We start from the raw sequence: 24,326 nt of genomic DNA, 5'->3' as shown, positions 1-24,326 counted from the left end.
GACAACCAGCAACTAATATAGGCAACTATGAAAAAATAAACAGGGATTATAAATGGTTATCAATATTACATGGAGATTTTAAGAAGAAAGATGTGACTAAAACAATTTCAGCTATGCTTTAACCAGGGATCTAAATCTTCACCAACAGAAAAATAAAACAGTGGAGGCATAGGTTTGAAACCCAGTACCTCGATAACCTCTAGAATAAAGTTCCTCTGAATGTTAAGCACTGTGACTTCCTGTCAACCTGTAAACTTAACATAGATTACTAAATGGGTTTTCACAAATTTGCCATGAGATAGACTGATATGGCCATCCTGGAAAAAGGGTGTGCATCTCAAGGGCGTTGTAAATGGTCATAAGACTCGATGGCCTTGGAAATCTAAGAATTTATGAATCTGTGAATCTCAGTAATTTACTCAGTAGTCAACAACATGTGAAGTTAAAAGTCCCTATTAATTTTGTTTCTATGTAACTCTTCAAGCAGGAAATTCATGCCTTCAGTACCTGATTAGCGATTATGTCCAGCATTACCACAAATGTACCATTAATTATGGTTGAAGCACAATGTGATGGCAAGATAAGTGCACTTTGTATACTCAGAAGTATGTAAAAGCATTATTCTGTAAACACCCTATGGCATTTCTGTTTAGTCTCAGTTTAACTGACACAGTAATGGTTGTCAGTTGTGTCTGTCCTGTCACTTTTTTCTGGAATATATTATTATTTTACATTTGTTGACCAGGCTAGTCTAACTGGATATATGTCCATTTTCAGTAGAGGCCCGGGGAGAAAAGCTACAAGCATGAACAGTGACAAAGTTTACAATATATAAAAAGACACGTAAAATCACAGAACAGAGGCAACATTGGTCAAAAGAAAAATTATACTAAACACACCAGTAAGTTTGAGCAAGACCCAGTTAGGAGAGAAAACCCTTTTGTTTTATCCTCATATTATGAAGGAAAGTGTACTGACTAGAATTAGAGGCATAGGTTAGAGGAGTAGAGAAAGGGGTGAGAGCAGGAAGGGGAAAGATATATCAGTCTGGGTTCGCACATGGACAAAGCCAGTGAGTTTTAAGATGTTCTTTAAGATGTTTTTAAATAGAGAAGTAGAAGCAAGGGTTGATATTTCAGAAGGAAGCTGATTCTAGTTTTTACCTGCTGTGTTCGAGAAAAGTGAGTCACCAGAGGAAACTAGGAGCTTATTAGCAGAGTGTAGTATAGCCAGAATTTTGTATAGTGTAATCATATTAGTGAGGATAGGGGTGTTGATGGGGTGGTATAGGATCTTTTGGGTGATAATTAATTGTTGACAAAGTATATGGTTCTGTAATTCTAGCCATCCCAGTTGTTTGAGGTTGAGGCAGTGGTGAGTTTTAAAGGGGGAGCAAGTGATGAATCTAGCTATGCTATTATAACAGGTGGAAAGTTTCGAGAGGTTGTTTTTAGATAGGTTAGTATATATAGCAGAGGCATAGAAAAGGGTAAAAATAAGGTGGGTCTGGGCAATAGTTTTTCTGGCAGAAGGGGTAAGGAAGGGCTTAATTCTATAGAGGGTACCAAGTTTTTTATTAACAGACTTTATAGTGGAGTTAATGTGGTCATCGTATTTGAGGCGATTATCAAATGTTACACCTAGTAGGTGGGTTGTAGTATCTGGAGTTATGTGGTAGCATTGTTAGAGGTTATTGAGAAGAATGGATGACGTAATGTATGAGTTGGGGTAAAAATCAGTAATTTTGTTTTTTTGGGATTTAGGAGGAGGCAGTGTTGCATAAACCAATTTTCAACATTATGGAAAACAGTTTGGGTGAGGGACTGGAGAGAGGCTATGTTCTTAGCTGTACAGATTAAAGTAGAGTCATCTGCACATTGAATGCAGGTGGCTTGCGGAATGTTTATGTGTAGAGCATTAATAAATAAGGAAAAAAGAAGGGGACCTAAGATAGAGCCTTGTGGTACTCCAATATTTACTGGAAGTAATGTAGACAGATTGTTATCCCAAAGTACTGCTTGCTGTCTGTTTTCCAGATAAGACCTAAACCATTGTAATGCTTGTGGATTGAGTGAATTGGCTTTTAGTTTGTCTAGAAATAAGGTATTGCTAACCATATCAAAGGCTTTTGACAGGTCAATAAATAGTGCAGAGGAAAAAGAGTTATTGTTACAATTTTTGTTTATAGAGTCAGTGAGGGATAGCAGGGCAGTCGTTGTGTTATGGAATGGCCTGACGCCATGTTGGCAGTTTGCCAGTTGATTATTTTGTAGAAGGTGGTTAAGTAGTTGTTTGTGAATACATTTTTCCATTATCTTAGCTATTGGGGAGAGTAAGGCAATAGGCCGAAAGTTAAAAAGCTCAAAAGATGATCCACCATTATGTAGAGGGATGATGTGGGATACTTACCATATGGTAGGGATTTTGCCTTCTGAGATAGTTTTATTAATAAGGATAGAGATGGGATAGTCTATGGCTTTTGTGGCAATTTGTAGGTATTCAGCTGGGAGATGGTCAGCAGAAGGGGTGCAAGGTTTCAATTTTTGAAGGAGCTTACAGATGAGATATGTAGGTACAGGTTGTATTTGAAAGGTAGGAGATGAAGTCTTAGAGGTATTTAGTGGGGAAGCAGTAAAAGGAGGTAAAGAATTGGCTAGGGTTAGAATGGCTTCTGTAAAGTAGTTATTAAAGGCATCAGGAATCTGGTTGGAGTTATTTTGGTTGAATCCTGCAGGGGCAGGAGTAGTAGAGTGGCCTGGCTGAAGAAGTTTGTTTATCCCTGACCAAAAGTTTTGTGGGGTTTGTTGACTGGTTTGTTGGAGGTGAAGGTAGAAGTCTTTTTTGTCTCTAAGAATATCTTTCTGGGTGGCATTTCTTAACTGTTTAAAGTGGAGGTGATCTGATGGACATTTGGTGGCTCTCCATTTAGCCCAGATTTTATTTCTGAGGAGCATATTTTGCCTAGTTTGTTTTGTGAACCATGGGACAGATTTGGTTCTTATTCTAGAAGAGCGATAAGGTGCATGGTAATCTAGGATTTGAAGAAATTTGGTGTTAAAGTAGGTCACTGCTTTCAAGATGAGTCATTGGTGACCAGTCACATACTTGTAGTTCATTTAGGAATCTGTCTGAATTAAATAATTTTTTAGAGCGGGAGGTTTTGAAATTATTAGTAGTTGGGATATGGACTTTTTGTCTAATAATGTAGGTAAGCATATGGTCGCTGATAGCATCAGGAAGGGTTCCTGGTGTATAAGTTTCAGGGTGGCTATTAATAAGGATCCAGTCAAGCGTGGTTTCCCTACTGCTAGGTTTGTGGATTCTAGTAGGAGTGGTTATTATTTGTGAGAATCCGAAGAGATTTATGTGATTAGTAGGGTTAGGGGAACTGCAGGTAGACCAGTCGATGTTAAAGTCACCCAGTACAATGGTCTCCTGGGGTAGTTGGGTAGAGAGGTAAATAAGTAAATTTTCAGGAGTATTGGTATTGTTACCAGGGGGGAGATACATGCAAATTAGATAGATAGATTTGGAGTTGTTGATTTGGAGTTTGGCAGTCAGGGTTTCAGACTTTGTATCTAATGATGGGAGCACATTAAAAGGGGAAATTTGGAGATTAGATTTATAGAGAATGGCTATACCTCCACCTTTTTTGGTTTTACGGTCACATCTAAGGATATTATAGCCAAGAGGGGTAATTTCCTGGTCCAGAGTAGATGGATTTAGCCAAGTCTCTGTAAGGCAGAGAATACCAAATTAGTGCACTTATAGGAGTGCATGCAGGTCAGAAATTTTATTGTTTATACTTCGAATGTTAAGGTGAGCTATCAGGAGGAAATTAGGTGGTTTAGTTAATGTAGAGATCACAGGCAACATTAAATTGTCTAGGTAATTGGTATAGTCAGTACTGGGGCCAGGGTTTGGATGAATATCACCATCTAGGAGGGGGTGTTGCTGGGGATATTGTAGAAATTTAAGGATTTTGTAGAAATTATTAAAATTATTTTTGGTAGTGAAGTAAGTAACATGGGTTGCTCTGTGATATTTTGGTAGTATATAGTTAGAGGTACAGGTTATGTTACTGTGGCTAAGGGAGTAGATGAAAGAAGATGGTAAAGTTTGCTGGAAGTGATGGTTTTGTTCAGGAAGAGAAAGATTTTCTAAGAAGGGTAGTGAGTAAGGTATTGTAAGAGAGGCTATTGTGGTAGTTAAGAGTAGTATGTTTGTGAAAATATGTTTTTTGTGTTGGGGCCATTGTAATAAGTAGAAATGAGGTAGGAGTAATTTGTGTGAGTAGGTGAAGCAGAAAAAAGGAGAGAGTGCTGAAAGAGAATGGGCAGGGTGAAATTATGCAAATAGGAAATTAGTGGAGGTTGTATAGGAGTTGATTTGGGAAGTAGTCAGTGCAGTAAATGGTGTGGAAAGGTGAGTGAGTAGCCCAAAGAGAGTTAAGTATTACTAATGAGGAATGATAGAGGTAGAAGAGTGGCTTAGTGATGAGGAGGATAGTGATAGGATGAGAAAAAAGGGGGGGAGTGGTTAGGGAAGTATAAGTTTAGGACCACTGGGGGTGTGTGGAAATTGGGGGTAGGGTAGGGGAGCGGAGTGAGCCCGCAGGGCGAACGGAGCAGGAAGAGCCAAGAGAAGGAGGAGAACATGTAAAAAACAATCAGTGGAATACTGACTATTAGAGGTAAGTTTAGGGGGAGGTAGATAAGGAGATGATAGGTTAACTACTGGTCAGAGTAGGTAGGGTAGTTAAGTGTAGTGTAGTGAACATGGAAGGTTAAAGTGGGTCTACAATGAAATAAGTAGTGTAAAATGAGATCCTAAGTATGTCTAGTGTGAGTACAGTAGGAAAGATATAGAGGTGAAAAGGTTGCCATCTAGTGGGCAAAAGCTATACAACAGCAGTTGTGCAAGGAAGGTAAGGAGTAGAACTGGTAGTAAAGCAGAGGAATAGTGAAGCCAAGAAGGGAGAAGGGGAGGAAGTAAAGAGAAAAGGTGTAAGACTGCTGGCTGTCCTGGCAGGGAAGGATAATAATTATATATACATTAGTTATTTAGACAAAGTAACATGAGTATCTGGCAGATAACATACTTTCATAGGTTAGTACTAAACTAACTGCCCTTGCGAGCCATTTTAAGTCTAGCCAATTGTCCCTTGTGAGACTCAAACCCTGCACCTTGTGTTTGCAAGGCAAACACCTTAACCATTAGGCCACCCTCCCAACTTTCTTGCTTCCTTGAGGGGGTAAGTTCAGGGAGAGGTAAGCCTCTATTCCTTGATAGGAAGAGACAGCAGGTGCAAGTTTTAAAATAAAGAGTCCAGGTTGTCAGGTAGGGCAGGTTCTTAATTCTAATGCAGGACAGGCTGTTTGCAAGGCTGGGTAGATGAGGGAGAAAGAAGACAATGTAGAGAAGAAAAAATACTGTAAACAGTTGAGTCAGGTGAAACAGGTCCTAGTCAGACAGTAGAACAAACATGGACTGACATGCTTAGAATGCAACAGTTCAAATCAAGTGATAGTAAGCAAATATATACTCTAGCCAGCTCTAATAAAATACTTAAAAAAGTACATAATAACTTTAACCAGCTCTATTAAATACTTAACAAAAGTACAAAATATCTATGACAGTTAGAGGCCAGAGCAGTGCATTCTAACAGTTTCTTTTTTTTTTTTTTTTTTAAACAACCCAAGTGATGTATTTGACAAGTTTTTTAGGACCACTGCTAAGTCGTACTAGCACCAGGGATGCATAAAAAGAAGTGAGGCACCTCAGATAAATGTTATAGACATTCAGATAATTCTGAAACAGTGTCTTATACAAAGGGGGATGAGGTTTAAATGTAGGGCAAGGAGATAGTGTGACGTTTGTTGAAAGCTAAGCGTTACATAGGACTAATTAGTGAAGCTTGAGCAAGCCCATTATGTATAGCACAATGTAAGAGGGTTCAATAAAAGTAGACATAGAGCGTTGTTAACAGGCTGTTGTAGTCGCTAGGTCTACTTGGAGTTTAAAGTGATAGTACACTTTGTAGGGCAGCGTGCGACAAATTCCAAGCGCACCACGCTTGTCCAGGTGTTCACTTGCTGCGATGAGCAAGATGATAGCTAAAAAGTGTAAAACCCAAAGAAAGAAGGTTTAATAACTGTAGAGTTAGCACGTAGTAATGTAGGATTGGGGGATGTTGCAACGCTTATTGAACGCTAAGCATTGAATAAGACTTTCTTGCTTCCTTGAGGGGGTAAGTTCTGGGAGAGGTAAGCCTCTATTCCTTGATAGGAAGAGACAGCAGGTGCAAGTTTTAAAATAGAGAGTCCAGGTCGTCAGGTAGGGCAGGTTCTTAATTCTAATGCAGGACACGACGCTGTTTGCAAGGAGTGAGTACGGACAGTGGAGCAGCTGGGACGCACAGCAGCCAAGAGCTAGCCTAGAAATCAAAGATTCATATATCTCTGTCTCCTTTTATATTGCAGAATTTCATCTGAATGACACATTGTATTTTTCTTGCTGCTGCATCTGGTTGACATTAATTCTATATTTATGTCATGAGATTAAGCTTGTTTAAATATGTGACTAATAGATTGATATTGCCAGTCTTCAGTTAGAAATCAGGTTTGGGAAGAAACCAACTTGTACAGAGAAATCTTCAGTGTTTAGGGGTTATGGTTAGAGAAAGGAGGGGTAGGGCTGTTAGGAAGGGGATGGAGGTCAAATAACGATGTTATGGCATGGATGAAAGGGAAGGGTTATGTCGAGTTTGGGAAATGAAAGGTTAATTTAATAAGGGAAAGTCTGGAGGAAGTGTGTTCGGTGTAAGGTGGGGCTTAGAGGTTTTTATGTGTATTTAGTTGGGAAAGGGATCAGATTTAGGTGTGATCTTGCTAGGGCAAGTGCTACATCCGAGATGACCAGTAGGTACTTCTGGAGGAGGTAGGCCTCTGGTTAATACTGGTTGGTATGGAAGAGTAAGTTAAGTGATTGTATTTTTTTTTTTTTTGTGCATTCTTTCTGCTACTGTGCTCTGGGACATGCCGGTATGGCCTTAGGTGTAGGATAACATCCAGGGGAGCTGAAAAGGTTTTAGAGGGATGGTCATAGCAGGCTGGGTGTCAGATACAGTTTAGGAGATAAAGGGAACTGTCATGTTTGATGGTCTGGTGACAGCCTAAAGTTTCTTCCTTCAACTGTAGTGTTAGCTGTTCACTTTGCATTCAGTAGTGATTCCTGGGTTTTGTGTTATGGCCATTTTTCTTTGTCTTTTTGTGAAAGGATTTGCAGGTTTTGTGTTGGCATGCTGGCCACTGTGGTCACCTTGCACTATGGTGGTTTCTTTGTTTTCAGGCTTGCAGCGAGTTCAGATTTCTTTTCTTTCCTTTTCTTTAGCTTGCATTAAAGCATCTGTGCTATTAACCGTTGGTGGTGGTGGAGTAGCGATGGCAGTACCTTGCCTTTGGGTCACTCCACAGATGGCAAATGCATGTTTTCGTGGGATGGGATGTGAGGATAGTAATGGTTGCTTGCCACATATGTGAGTTATGGCATTAATGGCCATGGGGGTGGAAGGGAATTGTTTGTGTGCCCTCATGGTATCAGTTGCGAACCCTCAACTGTACAGATTTTTGCAGCATGCTGTGACTGTTCACATCATGACAGCAACAGTTAAAATCCATGCATTATGCATGTTAATGCAAAACCTGCTATGTTTGTCTTTGTCCTGATTTTTCGGGGGAAAGTTGGTCTGTCAAACTCTATTACATGATGGGACAGCAGATTCGGAGTGGAAGTCACTGAATAGTAATAGACATTTATGTTAGACTTTATACATTTCAGATAATGCATGTTAATGAAGAACCTGTTATTTTTCTTGTATTTATATCATGTTATCGAAAGATGAAAATAGCGAACATTCAGAACAGCGATTTATTTTTCCATGGAAAAATTTTGCTGCTTCAAAACACATACACACAACACAAGCACATCAAACAAACAGCAACCACACACATACACTTAAATTCCTAAATCTAACTCTACACTAAACTAAACATACACTACTATCTACCCACTTACCTTAACCCAAACCCTAACCCTAAGGTCTGTCACTATCGCACACTCACCTAACCTGTGCCCTAACCCTAACTCACTTAAACCGCCCCTGACCCTAAAGTCTGTCACTATCACACACACGCCTAACCCGCGCCCTAACCCTAACTCACTTATCCCACCCCTAACCCTAACGTACAAACAATCACACACTTACCTGAACCCAACCTGTAACTTTCCACCACAGTGCTAAGAATAGCGAAGCCACAGAAACGGCCAACCGAATTCTTTCCCTAGGAAAGAATTCGCTGTTCTGCAGCTTCTCTATTCTTAGCATTCACTGAATAGTGTTCAATATCAGAACATTCGAAGTTTTAATACTTCGATGTTCTGATATAGACACATTTTTCTCAACTTTCTAAGTTCATAAGAGCAAAATTTAATATCTGACCCTATTTCAGCTAAACTATATTGTTCTCTCTCTCTCTCTATATATATATATATATATATATATATATATATATATATATATAGGAATTGCAAAAAAAAAATAATAATAAATATATAAAAGAATGACAGTGAGCAGTGGGAAAACATTATTAAGGATGTAGAGGGAAAATATGTTCAGCCAGTAAAAGTCTGTATTGACCATAAAGAGCGGGGAACAGAAATGGGTTCTTGAGGACAATCTCGGGGAATGGATTCAACAGTTGGTGTTCCTCAACTGAAGCTGAATTTTGGGACAATGGTACATTGGGTAGCTGTATGATGACATCCTTCTTCATCTTCAGCTTGCAGTTATGCAGGGCTGTACCTCGGGGGTGTGGATGAATATGCCTTATGAAGTCTCAGTTTTTTCATGCTGGTGATGTGCTACAAGTCTGACATGCTACAGGATTAATCAGTGGGGAGGGACGAATAGGTTCTATAAAAAGGGGGGGGATGCAGACACTGGGGAGTTGGTAGGGGGGGTACACTGGTGTTATTAGTTTCAGTGTCTGATCATTGCAGAGTAGAATGTGTTTTGTTTTTCTACTTAAGCTTCTCCCCTAAGTCTTACTCTTGACATTCTTTTGCACATGGTTGTTGTGCAGAATTTGCTACAGAGATGGGCAGCCATCATTTTGCAAGTGGAAGAGCTGTTCTGAGATTTGCCTAACAATGAAACTCCTGGGACTGAAGAACCTGGGAAGCCCAGTCGGAAAAGGAGAAGGCAGGTAGTAAAGAGCAAGTCAGTGGCCTGAGGGAAGTGGGCATGGCAGATGAGAGACTCTGTCACACTGGAGGCTCCGGCTGTTGGAGTAGTGGATGGTGCAGCTGCAGGTAATGATATGTTGTTGGGAGTTCCTGTAGGCATGTCAGAAATAGTGTGGTTTGGGAATAGGTGGGGATGGGTCACATCAAGACTCTGGCAAATCCGCAAGTGGCATGGAAGATCAGCTGAGGCATAGTGAGGGGGGCAGGTTCCAGGTAAGGTATTCACTGGGGATGGTAGTGTCCATGGGGATTTTGGCATCATCCGTAGTTGGCAATTGAGTCACAACTACGTGATATGGGTTCGTATTTTGGGATTTGGCCTGGTGATCGGCTAGCTACACAGGCCCTGGAGCAAGGGAGTGGGGCAGTCTTTCTGATCCCTCACATGCCTTCTTCACTTAAAGAAAAGATCTAGAAGGGGAAATATGTCTATATCCTTGAATTAATTGATACATAAGGGGTCCAGCATTTGTGGGAGTCAGAAATTGCAACTAGCAAAGATCTTATGGCAGCTTTAGTGGCCTTGGGGCAGAAGAGAGTAGATAGATTATGACCGAGAACTTGGGAAAATTGGGTGCTAGACTTTGTGTAGTATATGGCAGTTTAGTTGGAGAAAGATAGGACTTTGGCTCTACTACTCTTGGTGTATTTTCTCATGAGCCGAGATGTGCAATGGCTACAGGCGTGTAATGCTTGGTTATGGTACAATCAGAGGTTTCATAAATGGAAAGCTGTGGATCATTCTCTGCAATGGGAGGTTAAGCACCCAACATTTGGCTAGCCACTATGATGAAGAGCATTGGTGCTGTTAACCAAGGGGGTAATTTAGGAGGGGGACAGGGTGGGGAGGTGTTGGGCCTTTAATTTGGGGATGTACTCATGGGTGGGGTGCAGGTTCTTGCATACTTTTTCAAAATGTGCAGGAATACATCCCGTGGTGCATTGTGGCCAGCAGGAAGGTAATGTGGTCAGTCACATTTTGTTTTCAGCTGATCTGAGAGTGTTACAGTATTTGTGTCAGGGAGTTCAAAGTTTGTGAGGTAGAGGGAATTTTCATGGGCAGGGAGGGTGGTGTCCTCTTGAGGGACAAGGATAAGAACTGGGGATGCATTGTCCTGTTAAGGTTCAGGTATTAAAGCACATGCTCCAGCAATTTTCTGATTTGGCAGTTGTGGAGAAACTAATTAATGGATTTTCTTGGGGATTTTATATTAAGTGAAGGGTTGGCGGGGATGGAATAGTCTGTAAAAACGTGCGAGCAGTGAGTAGGAAGGAAGATATTTTGGAAATTTGGTGGAGAAGGAATGGCAGGTGGGTAGGCTATTGGGCCATTTTAACAGCCCTCCCCTTTGACAATTTGAAGGTCTCGCCACTGGTTCTGGTTCCTAAGAAGTCAGCTGGGGAATTTCATTTGATTCACCATTTATCTTACCCCGACGAGAACTCTGTTAATGATTTTATTTTAGTAGAGGACATCAAGTCGAGTTATGTGTCTTTGGATGATGCAGCGCAGGTTATTTTGGGGATTTAAGGATCTGTAGTTGGTGAAGGATGATATTGAATCTGTGTTTCAACTTCTGCAGATACGGAAGGAAGATTGGCCATTATTAAGCATGGTAGTTGGAAATGAGTTTTATTTTGCCAACATTATGCCAATGGGATCGTCGGTAGCCTGTGCTACTTTTGAGACATTTAGCATGGCACTCCATTTGATTTGGCAGCAGCGGGTGGAAACTCAGAGAGTTGTACATTACCTAGATGATTTCCTAATAGAAAGTAAAGGATTTGTGGTGAGTGATTTTTTTCTGAAAACTCAATCATCAAAAGAAAACACAAAAATCTACCATTTTTATGTCTTTGCAGGAGGGCAAGCCACCCTGCATCCCCCATGTAGGGGGCTGCACCCATTGCAAATTATATATATTAACTTCAAGAGCCCACTACAGTAAAGAAAAGGATAAATTTCCCAATCTGCACTGTACCTCGGTCTCCATTCAAAAGCTTTGGGTTTTCAAAAACTTGACCATATGGTCTTGACCATATGAATTTCGAGTTTCTGAAAACTTGATCAACTGATAGAGACCATATATATATATATATATATATATATATATATATATATATATATATATATAAAGAGAGAGTGAGATATGCATAAGTATATGTGTACTTAATGTTGTGCAATAAACTGTAAAAAGATTGATATGACCCTTTGTGCTGCTTTTTTATGCAAAGTATAAATATCCATACAGATACACACACACACTCACACCTGTGCGGACACAGAAACACAAACAGCGATTTTAATTTATTACATTCATTTAATATTGCTTCTAGATGTTCTGTACTACTAAATGATTTCAAGTTTTTTTTGTTTGTTTATGGCAGTTGTGGTGTTTCAAACAAACTGGCCTCATCACTTCTACATGTTCTGCTGTTACAGGCTGAGATATTACGTACCCTGCTTTATATTTACACACACACACACTTATATGTAGGAAGACGTGTATGTATTGATCTGGTATACATCAAATCACTTCTCGACAACATGTTTTCATCGACTCCTACTCTACTGAATTGCTAGATATAGTGAGAATGGGATGAGTATCAAACTTACGTCCATGCAGCATTGCTAAAGCCAGCGCTGTGTTTCACTGGCTCAGGAATCATTCTATTCTACTTGTTTATACACTGATAGATCTGCTTGTTGACTTGCCGTAAACCTTGTATATGTGTATGTGCATGCATATTTATATGTGACTTACCATCCTCAGTGATGCCAAACAGGATCTTTTCTTCATATTTGTTAGAAATGCATGCCACCGTTCTTTATGTATATGATTGCTAGGTTGGGATTCAAACATCATTTATGCCATTGGCCATTACATAATTAGGTGTCATTTGAGGAATTCAAAGTGTGTGTGTGTGTGTGTGTGTGTGTGTGTGTGTGTGTGTGTGTGTGTGTGTGTGTGTGTGTGTGTGTGTGTGTGTGTGTGTGTGTGTGTGTGTGTGTGTGTGTGTACGCACATGTGTGTGTGTGTGTGTGTGTGTGTGTGTGTGTGTGTGTGTGTGTGTGTGTGTGTGTGTGTGTGTGTTTACATGAACAAATTGCTGTGCCCTGTATGTGTCTACGTTAAGACAGTATAGCTTAGGTATCAGAAGGTGTAGCACAGCGACATAGTGACATCCTGCTGCTAATACACCTTTACCTTCTCATTTCTCTGGGCAGCTTTGCTACACTGCATATCTGTTTGTACATTTCATTAGCACTCTCACTGATGTTATGAAAGCCTTTTGTCTCTACTGCCTGCTTGGTATACCTTAGATTTGCTTTCACAGCCATATTGCACATTGGTCTCGGAAGTGAGACCTGCTTTTTCTTTGTATTTCTTTATGCACCAATGCTGTGTAGTATTGTCTGCATTTCTACATTTCACCAGTACTTCTTTAAGTGAAAAATAATAGTAGAATTATGGTTTACTTCGTGTGTTTAAAAATACTAAATTGGTCAAACCCATTTGAATTTAATAATATATTATGCAGGGTGAATCAGAAAACTCATTTTGCATTCCTGGACTATTAATATGAACTTCTATGATTCTCTGTCTTTTCAGTCAAAGAAAAAAATCACAGAGAACATACAAAAATACTTTAATTAATCATAATTAACAAAGCAGTCCTGAAAGTCATTTCAGAAGTTCTTCCTCTAGGTAGCATTATTTGTATTTCTAGAGTTATGCAGCCATAACTATCAACTTAAAATGTATGGAATTAGAGTAAATTAGGTCTTGATTCTGCTGTCATAAACTTTGTGTCCCAGCCAGGTTAGAAATAAGCTACATTATCTTTTGCATGGTGCCAGAGTCATGAAGCCTAGTGCAAAACCGCTACCTCTTACTAAGATTTAAAATACTTACTCAGGTTATTTCTCCTTACTCCAGAGATGATTTGTTTTATTTTACAATTAATGATGTAGTCTAAATACATTATATATATATCAATTATGCCTTGTCAGTTCATGAACATTTAAAAATCAAAAGCATATGATGATGTGTACATTACAACATTTGAAGTCCACAGAAGCTAGTCAGTACTTTTAACCATTTGAAGGTTTTTTAACATACCAGGGTTTCCTTTAACTGATCCAGAAGAACTCCCAAGTTACTAAGTGGCTGATAGCTTTCCAGTATGGTTTCCAGAGCCATGTTGTCATTAATGAAATTAGGGTTCTTGAAGAAGTCTACAATTTCACTGGGCTGCAGTGAGCTTATCATCTGTAATAATCAAGCATAATGTTAAATTCATTGTAACATTAAAAGCACATTTAAATATACTAGCCCTTAGCATAATGTAACATCTTTTACCAGAATTTGCTGTATTTTCTATTCAAAAGAAACAGATGAACTGTTGTGAAACGTCATAAAATGAGTGAACTTTGTTACTGAAGTACTTATTACTGAAACTTAAGTGACCAGTCCTAACTCATTGAAACTTTGTAATGCAGAAAAGCAACATGACCAAAATTTTGCTGCAATATGTTAAACATGCCATAGGTAGTTAGTAGCTATATAGTCAGGGAGACCATTGAGGAATCATAGGTTCATAGGTAGGTACTAGGCTATCTGCCTGAAGCAATTTATAAGCCTAGCCAGAATGTGTTGGCTTTTGCTCTCCCCTTAGATTAGTTCCCTGTGCCTCTGTCCAGCAGAGCCACTGAAGTGATCCCTGGGGTAAACTTTCTGTTTCCCATCCACTCGTCAAGGTTCGTCTTGAAGAGTGTTAGTGAGGAGCTCTGCCCAATGTAGATTGGAATCTTGTTTCAAAGCATGGGAAGTCTCTGGGACAAGAATCTATCCCTCCAGCATGTCCTATTTACTGTTGTGGTGAGGTTTAGATCCCTAGAGCGTGTGGCTCAAGGGGATATGGTTTTCTTTAGGTGGAGCACGCCCATCAATTCTGGGTTGGACATGGCCTTGTATGTCAGGCAGAGATCACCTCTGAGTAGGCGGTATGCAACCAAGTACAGCTGGAGTTTCTTCAGTCTAGCTGCATAGGGCATCTCTTTGAGGCCAGTGATCCTCTTGGTGAGGTACTTCTGTGATCTTTTCAGCTGTTGCAGGTGTCTTGTAAGGTATATCCCAAATGGGGCATTGTACTCTGTGATGGGTCTGATGAGTGATGAGTAGAGGGGCACAATGACCTCTTTTGATCTGCATGCGAACCCTTTTGTGATTAGGTGGGCCACATAGAAAGATTTTCTAACCACTTTGGCAATGTGATTATCAAAGGAGAGATTACTATCTACTTGGGTTCCCAGATCCCTTATTACATCTTCTGTATTTAGGGGACTACCACCTAAGTGGTAGTTTGTGGGTACTTTGTTTTTTCCAAAGGGGATGACTATGCACTTTTTGGCATTTAGCTTGAGGCCATGATTTTGACACCAGGTATCCGTGTCAGTAAGACGCTTTTGGAGGATGTCTGTGTCAGCTGGAGAGTCAAATATAGCCCCTAGTTTGCAGTCGTCTGCAAACCTGGTCAGCCATAGTCCTCCTGTGCTTGTCTGTACCTCTGAGAAGTATATACCAAACGGGAGGGGTTCTAGGACTGAGCCCTGAGGAATGCCACTTGTAACCGGTGTAGAGTCGGACCTAGCTCCCGCAACTCTCACCATGTGGATTCTGTCTGTGAGCCAGTTGGCAACCCATCTTGTTACATAGGGGTTTATGTTCAGGCTGGTGAGCTTATCTATAATACCAGAATGGGGAATGGTGTCGAAGGCCTTTGCGAGGTCTAGGTAGGCTGTGTGTATCACCTTTCCCTCGTCTATAGCCTTGGTAACTGTCTCAAAGAAGTCCACCAGGTTTAGGAGGCATGATCTGCCCGTAACAAAGTTGAATTAAGTAGGGTCCAGTGTTTGGAGGTTCCCAATGTCTCTGTTAATGAGTTCCATGATGATGCGCTCCATAGCCTTGCAGACCAAGCTAGTCAGGCTTATATAGGGTGATAGTTCCCGGGGTCTGTTGTGGCTTCACCTTTGTGGAGCAGAATAACCATTGCTGTGCACCACTCTATGGGTACGTAGCCTGTGGAGAGGCTGAGTTTGAACAGTGTGTTTAGGTGAGGAGTTAGTTTGTCTTTGAGATCATGTAGGAGACAGCCTGGGACACCGTCTGGACCCACTGATGCTGTGTTTTTGGCTTTGGAGAGGGCTGTTTTAACCTAAGTGTCTGTGATTTCAGGGGCTCTACATTCTTCTGGTATGGTTATGGGCCCTTTTGGGGGTGAGAGGGGGCTGATGTTTGCACTGAACCTGTCTGCCAGGATGTTGGCAATATCGGTCGGTTCAGTGTATTTTGTACCATTCTGCACTAACTCTGAGCAGATCTGAGCATTGCCACTTAGATTCTTGACATAGCTAAAGAATGCCTTGTGATTATCTTTGGAGTCCTTGGCAATTTTTCTTTCAAAACTCACCTTGGATGATTTTATAAGGGATCGTAGTTTCTTGCTGATACTGATCAGGGATGTCTTCCCTTCTTGGGATTCTACTCTTTTCTGTACTAGTTTCCTCCTTCTATTGTACAGCTTGTTTATGGCAGGGGTCCACCAGACTGGTTTCCTTTTCTTGGAGGAGTGAGTCTTGGTTTTGCTTGGGATAGCACAATCCATGCATTCTTGTAGGTGCCTGCAGAATGCATTAGTAAAGGATTTTGCAGCTTGGACAGTGTTATCCTTTAGCATGGGGGCTTTGAAACTTTCCACCTTGGTCTTAAGTAATATGACATTTGCTTTTGAAAAGTTATAAATAGTGGTTTCCTTGTCCGGGGATGGGGGCGGAATGTGGATATCCAAAGTGATTTGTTTATGGTCAGATCTAACCAGCAAGGGGATAATCTCCGGTGTGGAACACCGGTCGCCCATTTTGGTGATGACCAAGTCCAATATGTTGTCACCTCTGGTGGGAGTGCTGACCAGTTGATCCAGAGCATTTGAGTTTATAAATTCTAGGAAATGTTGGGCAAGGGAGTTAGTATTTGAGTAGTTCTTCCAGTTAATGTTTGGGTAATTGAAATCACCCAATATTAGAGTGTTTGGTTGGACCTTTATGTTTCCCATTGTTTCCAGAAATGCAAAATGGGGGTCCTGGGACATGGTGAGTGATCTGTATTAAGTGACAATTTGAATTGCAGTTTTGCCCATTGTTAGTTGCACATGGATGATCTCTGAAGCATCGTGCTGTGCTACTAACCTGGAGGTGTTGGTATCCTTGATGAATATGGATAATCCCCCGCCATTTGTATTTTGGTCTCGGTTCTGTGGCCGAAATGTATGGTATGAGTTGTAGCCTGGTAGTGCTGGGGTGCTCTCTGGAGCCTTAAACCAGGTTTGTGTTACTGCAAATATATCGATTTTCTCCATACTGAGGAGTGCCTCGAGTGTGTGCATTTTGAGGTTTAGACTTCTGAATCTAGCCCAATATCCTCAGACAACTGTTAGCTTAGGTGAGTTGCAGACAGTCATACAATAAGCAAATGCAGGCTGAGAGACTCAAACATTATACTACAGGAAGCAGCTTGTTAACAGCTCACAGCAATAACTATTGTCATGGCAACGGGCACTATAAACAAGTGTTCATTAATAAATGGAGGCAAGCTCCCCTGCATTCATCATTGGGAGGGCTGTGTTCCTACACCCTTTCTACATCATTACTCTGAGGGTACACACAGTTTCTGAGATAATGAGATAATTAAGCAATAACCCACGGTTGGGTGTGGGTAAAGCTGGATTTACCCATGGTTGGTGTGGTTTAAACCAACTGTTGGTAAATCCAGCATTGCCCACACCCAGCCCTGGGTTATTGCTATCATACAATGACATTATTTAAGAAGAAAAATACTTACTTTTCTTAAATAGTGTTATTGTATAATGCCTCCGTGCTGCCCTTGCACCGTTTTCCAGTATCCTGGGGCATTTCTGATGTACTGCACATATGTAAGGGACATGTGTTCCCACGCTTAAAAAAAAAAAAGAATCGGGAGACTTTTTATATTCAGGAGAGCCAGGACAGACAAAATAAAAGGGTAATCGGGTACATTTCTTTAATTTTGCAGAACGCACCTGGTTATCCTGTTATTTTTTGTCTGTGCAGGCTCCCTCTTTCATTTTAGGTCTTCCATTTTCTTTTGGGGGCAAAAAAAAAAAAAGTACAAAAAAAAAAAATCAGGAGATATACTAATGGGAAAAAGTTTGGGCGACCAAACCTTTTTTCGTTAGTATATTCTCAGATTTACAATGGGCACACTCATTGGGCTGGCCAATCAGCATGCTCATCTTTAAATATTAATGGCCAGTCATTGCATAATACTTGATTTTCTACACAACTCAGAATTTACCTCCTCCTTAGCTGTGGAACCTCAGAATTAGTATCACATTTGTGGGATGCAAGGTGTCTTTCCTTCTTTCAAAGATACAGATGGTGTATTTTAATGTTTATTCAAACAATTGTACAATGCATGTTGAAATGAATGTGTCTTTTTTTTTTTTTGCTGTGTTTGAGTAGCTGACTTTTGAGAGATAGCTATGTACTTTTGTAAACAAAGTATACTTTGGCAGAATGTCCTTCAATACCTTGAGGTAAATCTATTGAATACCATCAATAGCAATGTGTGGTGAAATTGGATTCCTTCACTTGGTGTCCTAGTAATACTAGAACTGTACAAATGTTGATAAATGGGTATGTCACAGAAAGGAAAGCACTGTGTTTATAAAACAACATTATTGTCAGTCTTATTATATTAATATTATTTTCAAGAGTGTTTACACTTCTATAAGGAGTTGGATGCTAAACTCCTATCATCATAATTTACCTCTGGGTTGAAGTTTTAGAAAAATTGTTTCACACTTCCTAACATTTTATTTTGATCAGGGCTTTATTCATTTTTATAATAAATAAATAAGTACATGTATTCATTCTGTTATATAAAGTGATTCTGATTAAGGCATGGGATAAATATACTTAACAGATGCCATGTGCAGACCACTGGGCAACGTAAAATATCATGGAGACATCTTTCTGATTTGACAAAGCTCTTAAGCGTTAGTAATGATGCCTTTCTAATGTTAAGGATCTGCCATTAAGGCACAGGTCCTAATCCTGTTCTCTGAATGCTGGAATACTTAGTTAACATTACTAATCCTGGCACTTTGGTAAGCCACAGTGGTGCAGCGGTAGCGTTGTTGCCTCACAGTAAGAGTTTCTCCCGTTCGATTCTTGGTATTTTAAACTGCTTATAATTTTAAGAAATATGTTTAGCTCTGATAAACAAGGTGGGAAATAAAGCATGTGATTTTATCACTAGTAATCATTATGACAATGAAAGTGTGAAACTGCTTTAAATGAAATACAAAACAGTTACATGCTTGTAATGTTATACTAAGCGTTTAGACCTTAATGTTTGAATATATTATTGTTATGCTTATATATGTATATGTAATAAAAGTTCACTGCAGATGGTGACGACAGCCATGAAATTAAGATACATGTTCTTGTTCCCTAGAAGTAAATCTATGGTAAAATCAGGGCAAGATTTTAAAGAGTATAGACATCACATTGTCAACAAAGGTTCATATAACCAAGTTATTGTTTTCCCTGTGAGAGCATATAACTATGAGAAATAGATCACAAGTAACTATGTATTCTGGTAAAGCAATACATTTAAACTTTAGTTTGTGAGAAAATTGTAAATTCCAGAATCTGCAAGACAGTCAAACCAGTCAATACTTGAAATAAACCAAACTGTTCGCTGGAAGGTCTGATAGTAAAAATAAAACCCAAAATTGTTGGCCACATAATGCAAAAAGAGGACTTACTGAAGAAGATGCTGATCCAAGGAAGGACTGTAGGCAAAAGGGGGAGGGGGAGACAAAGACTAAGTTGGATAGGCAGCATTGCTAAAGTAATGAATATGAATCTTTAAGCACATAAAGAAATGATTGTTGACAGACAGGCCTGATGTGCAAAGTTGTTGAAGACATGATGAGCCAGACTCAAATAAAAAGGTAAAGAACAGCAACAACACTGGTGACATAACACCACCAAGTATGTGATGTTATCTTGCAGCTGAGATGATGTGGACTTGCTAGTCTTTGATGTTACTATGACAATACTGAATACATGATGACAACATATCCTTGTTTGTGCATACTGTCAATTGCAGTTTATCTTACAGTTTATTTTTAATCACTGCTCTGTTTGTTTGATAAAATACATTTATCCAGCTTAGTAGATCACTTTTTTGCAAACAAATGCTGAAACTATACTTGGATAAATGTAATTTGACAACATTTGTACATTTTTGAGAGCTTAAACTTGGAAAGAATATTATAGCAAAAAAAAATACCAGCTCTTTCCTTGAGCCATCTTATGTAAAATAAATAAAAATGCCACATGATTTTAATTAGATCGTAACATTATTTAGACTAAATATTTGCTTTAATTGATGTTTTGAATTGCTTTTTATCTGGCATGTTGATTTACAGTTTCATAGCTTTGAAGAAAGTATGAACTATGAAACAGAACTCATTAAAGATGAACAGTCTCAGCAGTGTATTATTTAAGCTTGCATTGTTCGGTCTGTTCAAAAAATAAAAACAACTAAATATCTTATCTTAGGTTTATGATAACACTGCTCATTTTTTAAGAAAACAACTTACTGTGTCATCTGTTAGTATGGATGACAAGATAAGTGATCTATATAAACTATGTTTTTTCATTTTAAAAACTAAGTAAGATGTAGAAATAGAGAAAATATGGAAATGGAGAGTGTACACTATATTAGAAATGAGTTACATAAAAATATGATAAAACATACATTTCATTGATCCTATATAATACTAATTGAAAGATCTCATGTGTACAAAAGAACAAGAAAGTGGTTGTACACTACCTGTATGTTGTAGCCAGGTGGAATTAATGCTATGAAATCTGAAGCAGTCATTTCAGATAAAAATACTTGGAAGTTTTCATGTAAATAAGCAGTGAGATTTCCATGGTAAACATTCATCAGCACAGAACCTGCAGAATTAATCCAAAGCAAATGTATGCTTTAAAGAGAGATTCTAAAGATTAAAGTAGTATACTTCATTTATTCTTTTTTCATTTTAAACAACAGAAAATGCCATACAGTGTGATAAACATGCATTACTATTATGTACATTCACCAATCATTGCCTCTTTTGTATTTATTATTATGACTGTTAGCTAGTCATCTCTGCTCCAAAGAGTGTACTCGGTGTGTTTAATGTCATTTGTGTGAACTGCAGCCTGTAAATATCCATTGACAATGTTATTTTTCAGTTTGTTATAGCTGTCCGATATTTGCAGTATGTATAGGTCCACACTGTATTAGCTGAGGCTGAATTTTTACTTAGTTAATATGTCATTCTTCTATTAGGCTTTGTAACAACTTTATTTAACTGTAACCATATTATGTCAATGTGGAGCTTTTCTGCCTGGGCCTCTGCAGAAAATGGGATAGTATCCCAGTCAGACTTTCCTGGTAAATAAATGTCAAATACAACAAAGAAATAAATAATAAATACATGCCACTTATCAAGTACATTAATAGTTTTAGTACTCCACAGTATTACAATGGAAAGAGAACACCCTATGTCTTGAGGCACATGAAAAAAGGCGGATGAGAGTCATTCCAGGAAAACCATCCCGAATGGAAACATAGCAGAAAAATAAAAGTAGGACAAATAAAAGACATTCTAGTCATCAAATATGTCAAAAGCACATACTTTTAGTATCCAAGAACGTTTTCCTGAATCTGTCAGTGCAGCCTGAGTTCCAGTTTGGTTTACAATTATCTGAATTAAGCCAGCTCTGGGGCAGAAAGTGCATCTATCTATTGGTCTAGCTATCTATCTATCTATATCTATCTATCTATCTATCTATCTATCTATCTATCTATCTATCCTTTATTAACTTGGTTAGTCCCAGTAGGCTAATAACCTCTTTTCAAGGTAGACCCAAGGTAGTAGTTATACTACTCTGGGAAATTTCTGCAGGGCATTGGGTAACTTCCCCTACTCATTGTTCTGAGTAGTGTGTGGAGGCTGATGTATGTCAGGATGACTACTATGGGCTTATTGTGTGTTCATCTGATTGGTCTGATGGCTTAACTGTTTAAAAGTCTTTCATTCTGTTGGTATAAAAGCCTTACATTTTTGTGAGACTGTGCTCATTTATTCAGAGCTTCCCTGTGCCTGGATTGGGCACCTATGACTACAAGACCTTGATTTGCATCTAAAAACATCTGTGGACCTACAAAGTTAATATAAATATTTTTTGCACTTGCTCTAACTATTTCAGTGTTATTTAGCAGTTCTGTCCTGTATTTATTGATTTTCTTGAATTTATCACTGTTTTTCAGCCTGTACTTGTTAAAGAAATTCCATCTGTTTGTTAGTGTACTGCTCTTAGGTCATTTTAACAGTATTCTGATATATTCTAACCTCCTCTGATACTGGAAAAGCTGTTCTGAGTTTGCCAAAGTTCTTCTTAGTTTGCCAAAATATTTCTAAGTTTTGCAAAGTTTTTTTCTCTAAAAGTTTATGAACTTATTTCTAATGATTGCAGATACTGCAGGAGTTTTGCCCTTTGTTGTAATGTATTTGTTACTGCACATGAGCTCAAAACCACTTTGTTTTACATGAGTTGGGTTTTCTGCACTCTGATGGGAATAGGGGGCTGATTGAAACCATCTGAGTTGTGAACTGTTGGTGGAAGGTATAAGAAACACTCTCCATAGTCTCCCACTGTTCATAACTTCTTGAACAGCTGCCAGTTTGCACATAGAGCAGCACCACTGTAGGTCACATACTTTATTTATTTATTTATTTTTATATTTGTTAACTGGGTTAGTCCAACTGGGCCTAGAAAGTGCTTTTTTAGAGAAGACCCGAGGACAAAAGCTCCAAGAAAGTAATTAAACAATAAGAAAAAAACTAACAATTCAAGTTGTAAGATACTTAATAGTACAAAAACAGAGAGAAATATATAAAATGAATATATACAAGGCATAGGTACAGTATTTTGAGAATACAGCAGCAATATGTTTGTGAAATTTGGTTGGCATTAAGTTATTTACAAGGAATGTAGCAATGCCTAAAATCTAAATATAAAAACTGTCATCCTACAGTTTACTACTAAACACTATCATCTAGACCTTTAACTGACTCTCCATTACTCTTTCCCATCTGCTAAGGATCTGGTAGAATGGATATGTGCTTCCCTGTCATTTCTAATTCTGGCCTGGTGGATATGGGCATCCTGAAACAGTGGGGTAAATACTTAATATTCACTGACAACCATTTCATTTTAGAACAGACAAACACAGTTTGTGAGAGATGTTGATACACAAAGTCATTGGAGACAAAGCCCTCACATATCCACAGAAAAAAATGCAAACCAGGTTGCCATTATTACATCCAAAATAGTCACTATCAACACTAATTTAACAAACACACAGACCCACATACGTGGAGGTACTCGGATGTAATCTACCCAAACCTCCAATACCTCCTAAAAGCATCTCTCAGTGGCCTTGCACACACTCAAAAAAGACATCACCTCACACAACACATAACTCTGAAAATCATAGCAGCCCAGCTTCCAAGCCCATAAGGCAACACACCACACAGCCAAACATTCTATTTATTGGGGATTCCATTGTAAGACGTATGTCATCCTTATTGGGGTAAAAAAGGAGAAGATCGAAGTGAGCTGTCTGTCTGGAAGCAAGATCCACCAGATCATGCATGTTCTTTGGTATTTAAACCACAAGTATCAATATGACATGATAATAGTCCATGTGGGCATAAATTCATAAGACATACCTCACTGGACTGTATGAAGAGAGGCATAATGGACCGGTATGACTCTAACCTTGAGTAGCATCCTACCTTTGGCAATGATGATGCCATAGTACCAACAAAAACAATTGACTTCAACAATTGGCTTAGTTTCTGGTATCACAACAAGGGGATCCAATATCTATCAGCCTGGGGCGACATAATCGACAAACCACAATGCTTAGCTAGAGGTGGTTTGCCATTGTTACCGCTTTTGGATGCTGGCAAAAAAGTTTATCTATCCTTATAGTATCTTTTTTAGGTTATACCAAGGTATTAAATTCTCTAACATAGCAAAAATCACTCATGACTATCTAAATGTACTGCTGCTCAATGCTAGGAGTTTAAATAAAAAAACTGCACTCCCTGGAAGCAGTCCTCACTCTGGAGAATGCAGAAATATGCACAGTCACGGAAACATGGTTCACAACCATGAAAAGCACCCCGGCTACCAAAGGCTACAATGCCATTTATACATTTTGATCCCCCCTCAGCTCAGGACAGAACAAAGAGAGAAGGTGTCTCAGTGTTTATAAAGGACAGGCATATTGCTATGCTTGTCCAACAACATGACTTGCTTGAACTGCTCCAAGCCCAACTAACCATTGGTGATGCCCTCCATCATATCCTTTTCAGCTACAGATCCCCTAACATGAGTGTGGAAAATCACACCTCCTACCTAATCCTACTGGAATCTCTTAACATTCAGACTAACACCAGACTTATGGGTGACTTCAACTACCCCTCCATAAATTGGGAGACTTATATGACCCATAATTCACTTGCTCAGGAGTCTCTGGATTTCGTCAATGCAAACAACCTGGAGCAACTAGTTAGCGCCCCAACTAGAAGTACAAATATCCCAGACCTAGTACGCATGAACATAGGGGGATGGTGCTCCCTGCCATGCATTACCTCCTTCTTGGGAAGGTCTGACCACAAAATTATCTCCTTTACTATTAAAACTAACCTAGATCCCCTATCAAACTCCAAAACTGTTAAGAACTTTGCTAAGGCCAGTTACCTCAAACTAAGTGATAGCTTATTAAAATTCCAAGCACCTCCAAACTTGGATGGCACTGAGGCCTATTCTGAGCTAT

General features: G+C 39.2%; 1 protein-coding gene across 1 annotated transcript in view; it reads right to left on the bottom strand.

Moving 5' to 3' along the window:
• The window catches only part of LOC122816195, a 248,364-nt gene that overhangs the window by 2,771 nt on the left and 221,267 nt on the right, over positions 1-24,326 (bottom strand). Inside the window, exons 17-18 of the mRNA XM_044088945.1 lie at positions 20,256-20,383; positions 13,431-13,580 (exon numbers count right to left, since the gene is read on the bottom strand). Coding sequence (XP_043944880.1) covers positions 13,431-13,580; positions 20,256-20,383 — 278 coding nt within the window. The remainder of the gene's footprint in view (positions 1-13,430; positions 13,581-20,255; positions 20,384-24,326) is intronic.

The sequence above is a fragment of the Protopterus annectens genome, chromosome 12.part0, assembly GCF_019279795.1.
Source record: "Protopterus annectens isolate FY-2018-M chromosome 12.part0, PAN1.0, whole genome shotgun sequence".
Classification (NCBI taxonomy): Eukaryota; Metazoa; Chordata; order Ceratodontiformes; family Protopteridae; genus Protopterus; species Protopterus annectens.
Note: the sequence above shows the minus strand (reverse complement) of the source record. Positions and strands in the feature narration are given on the sequence as shown.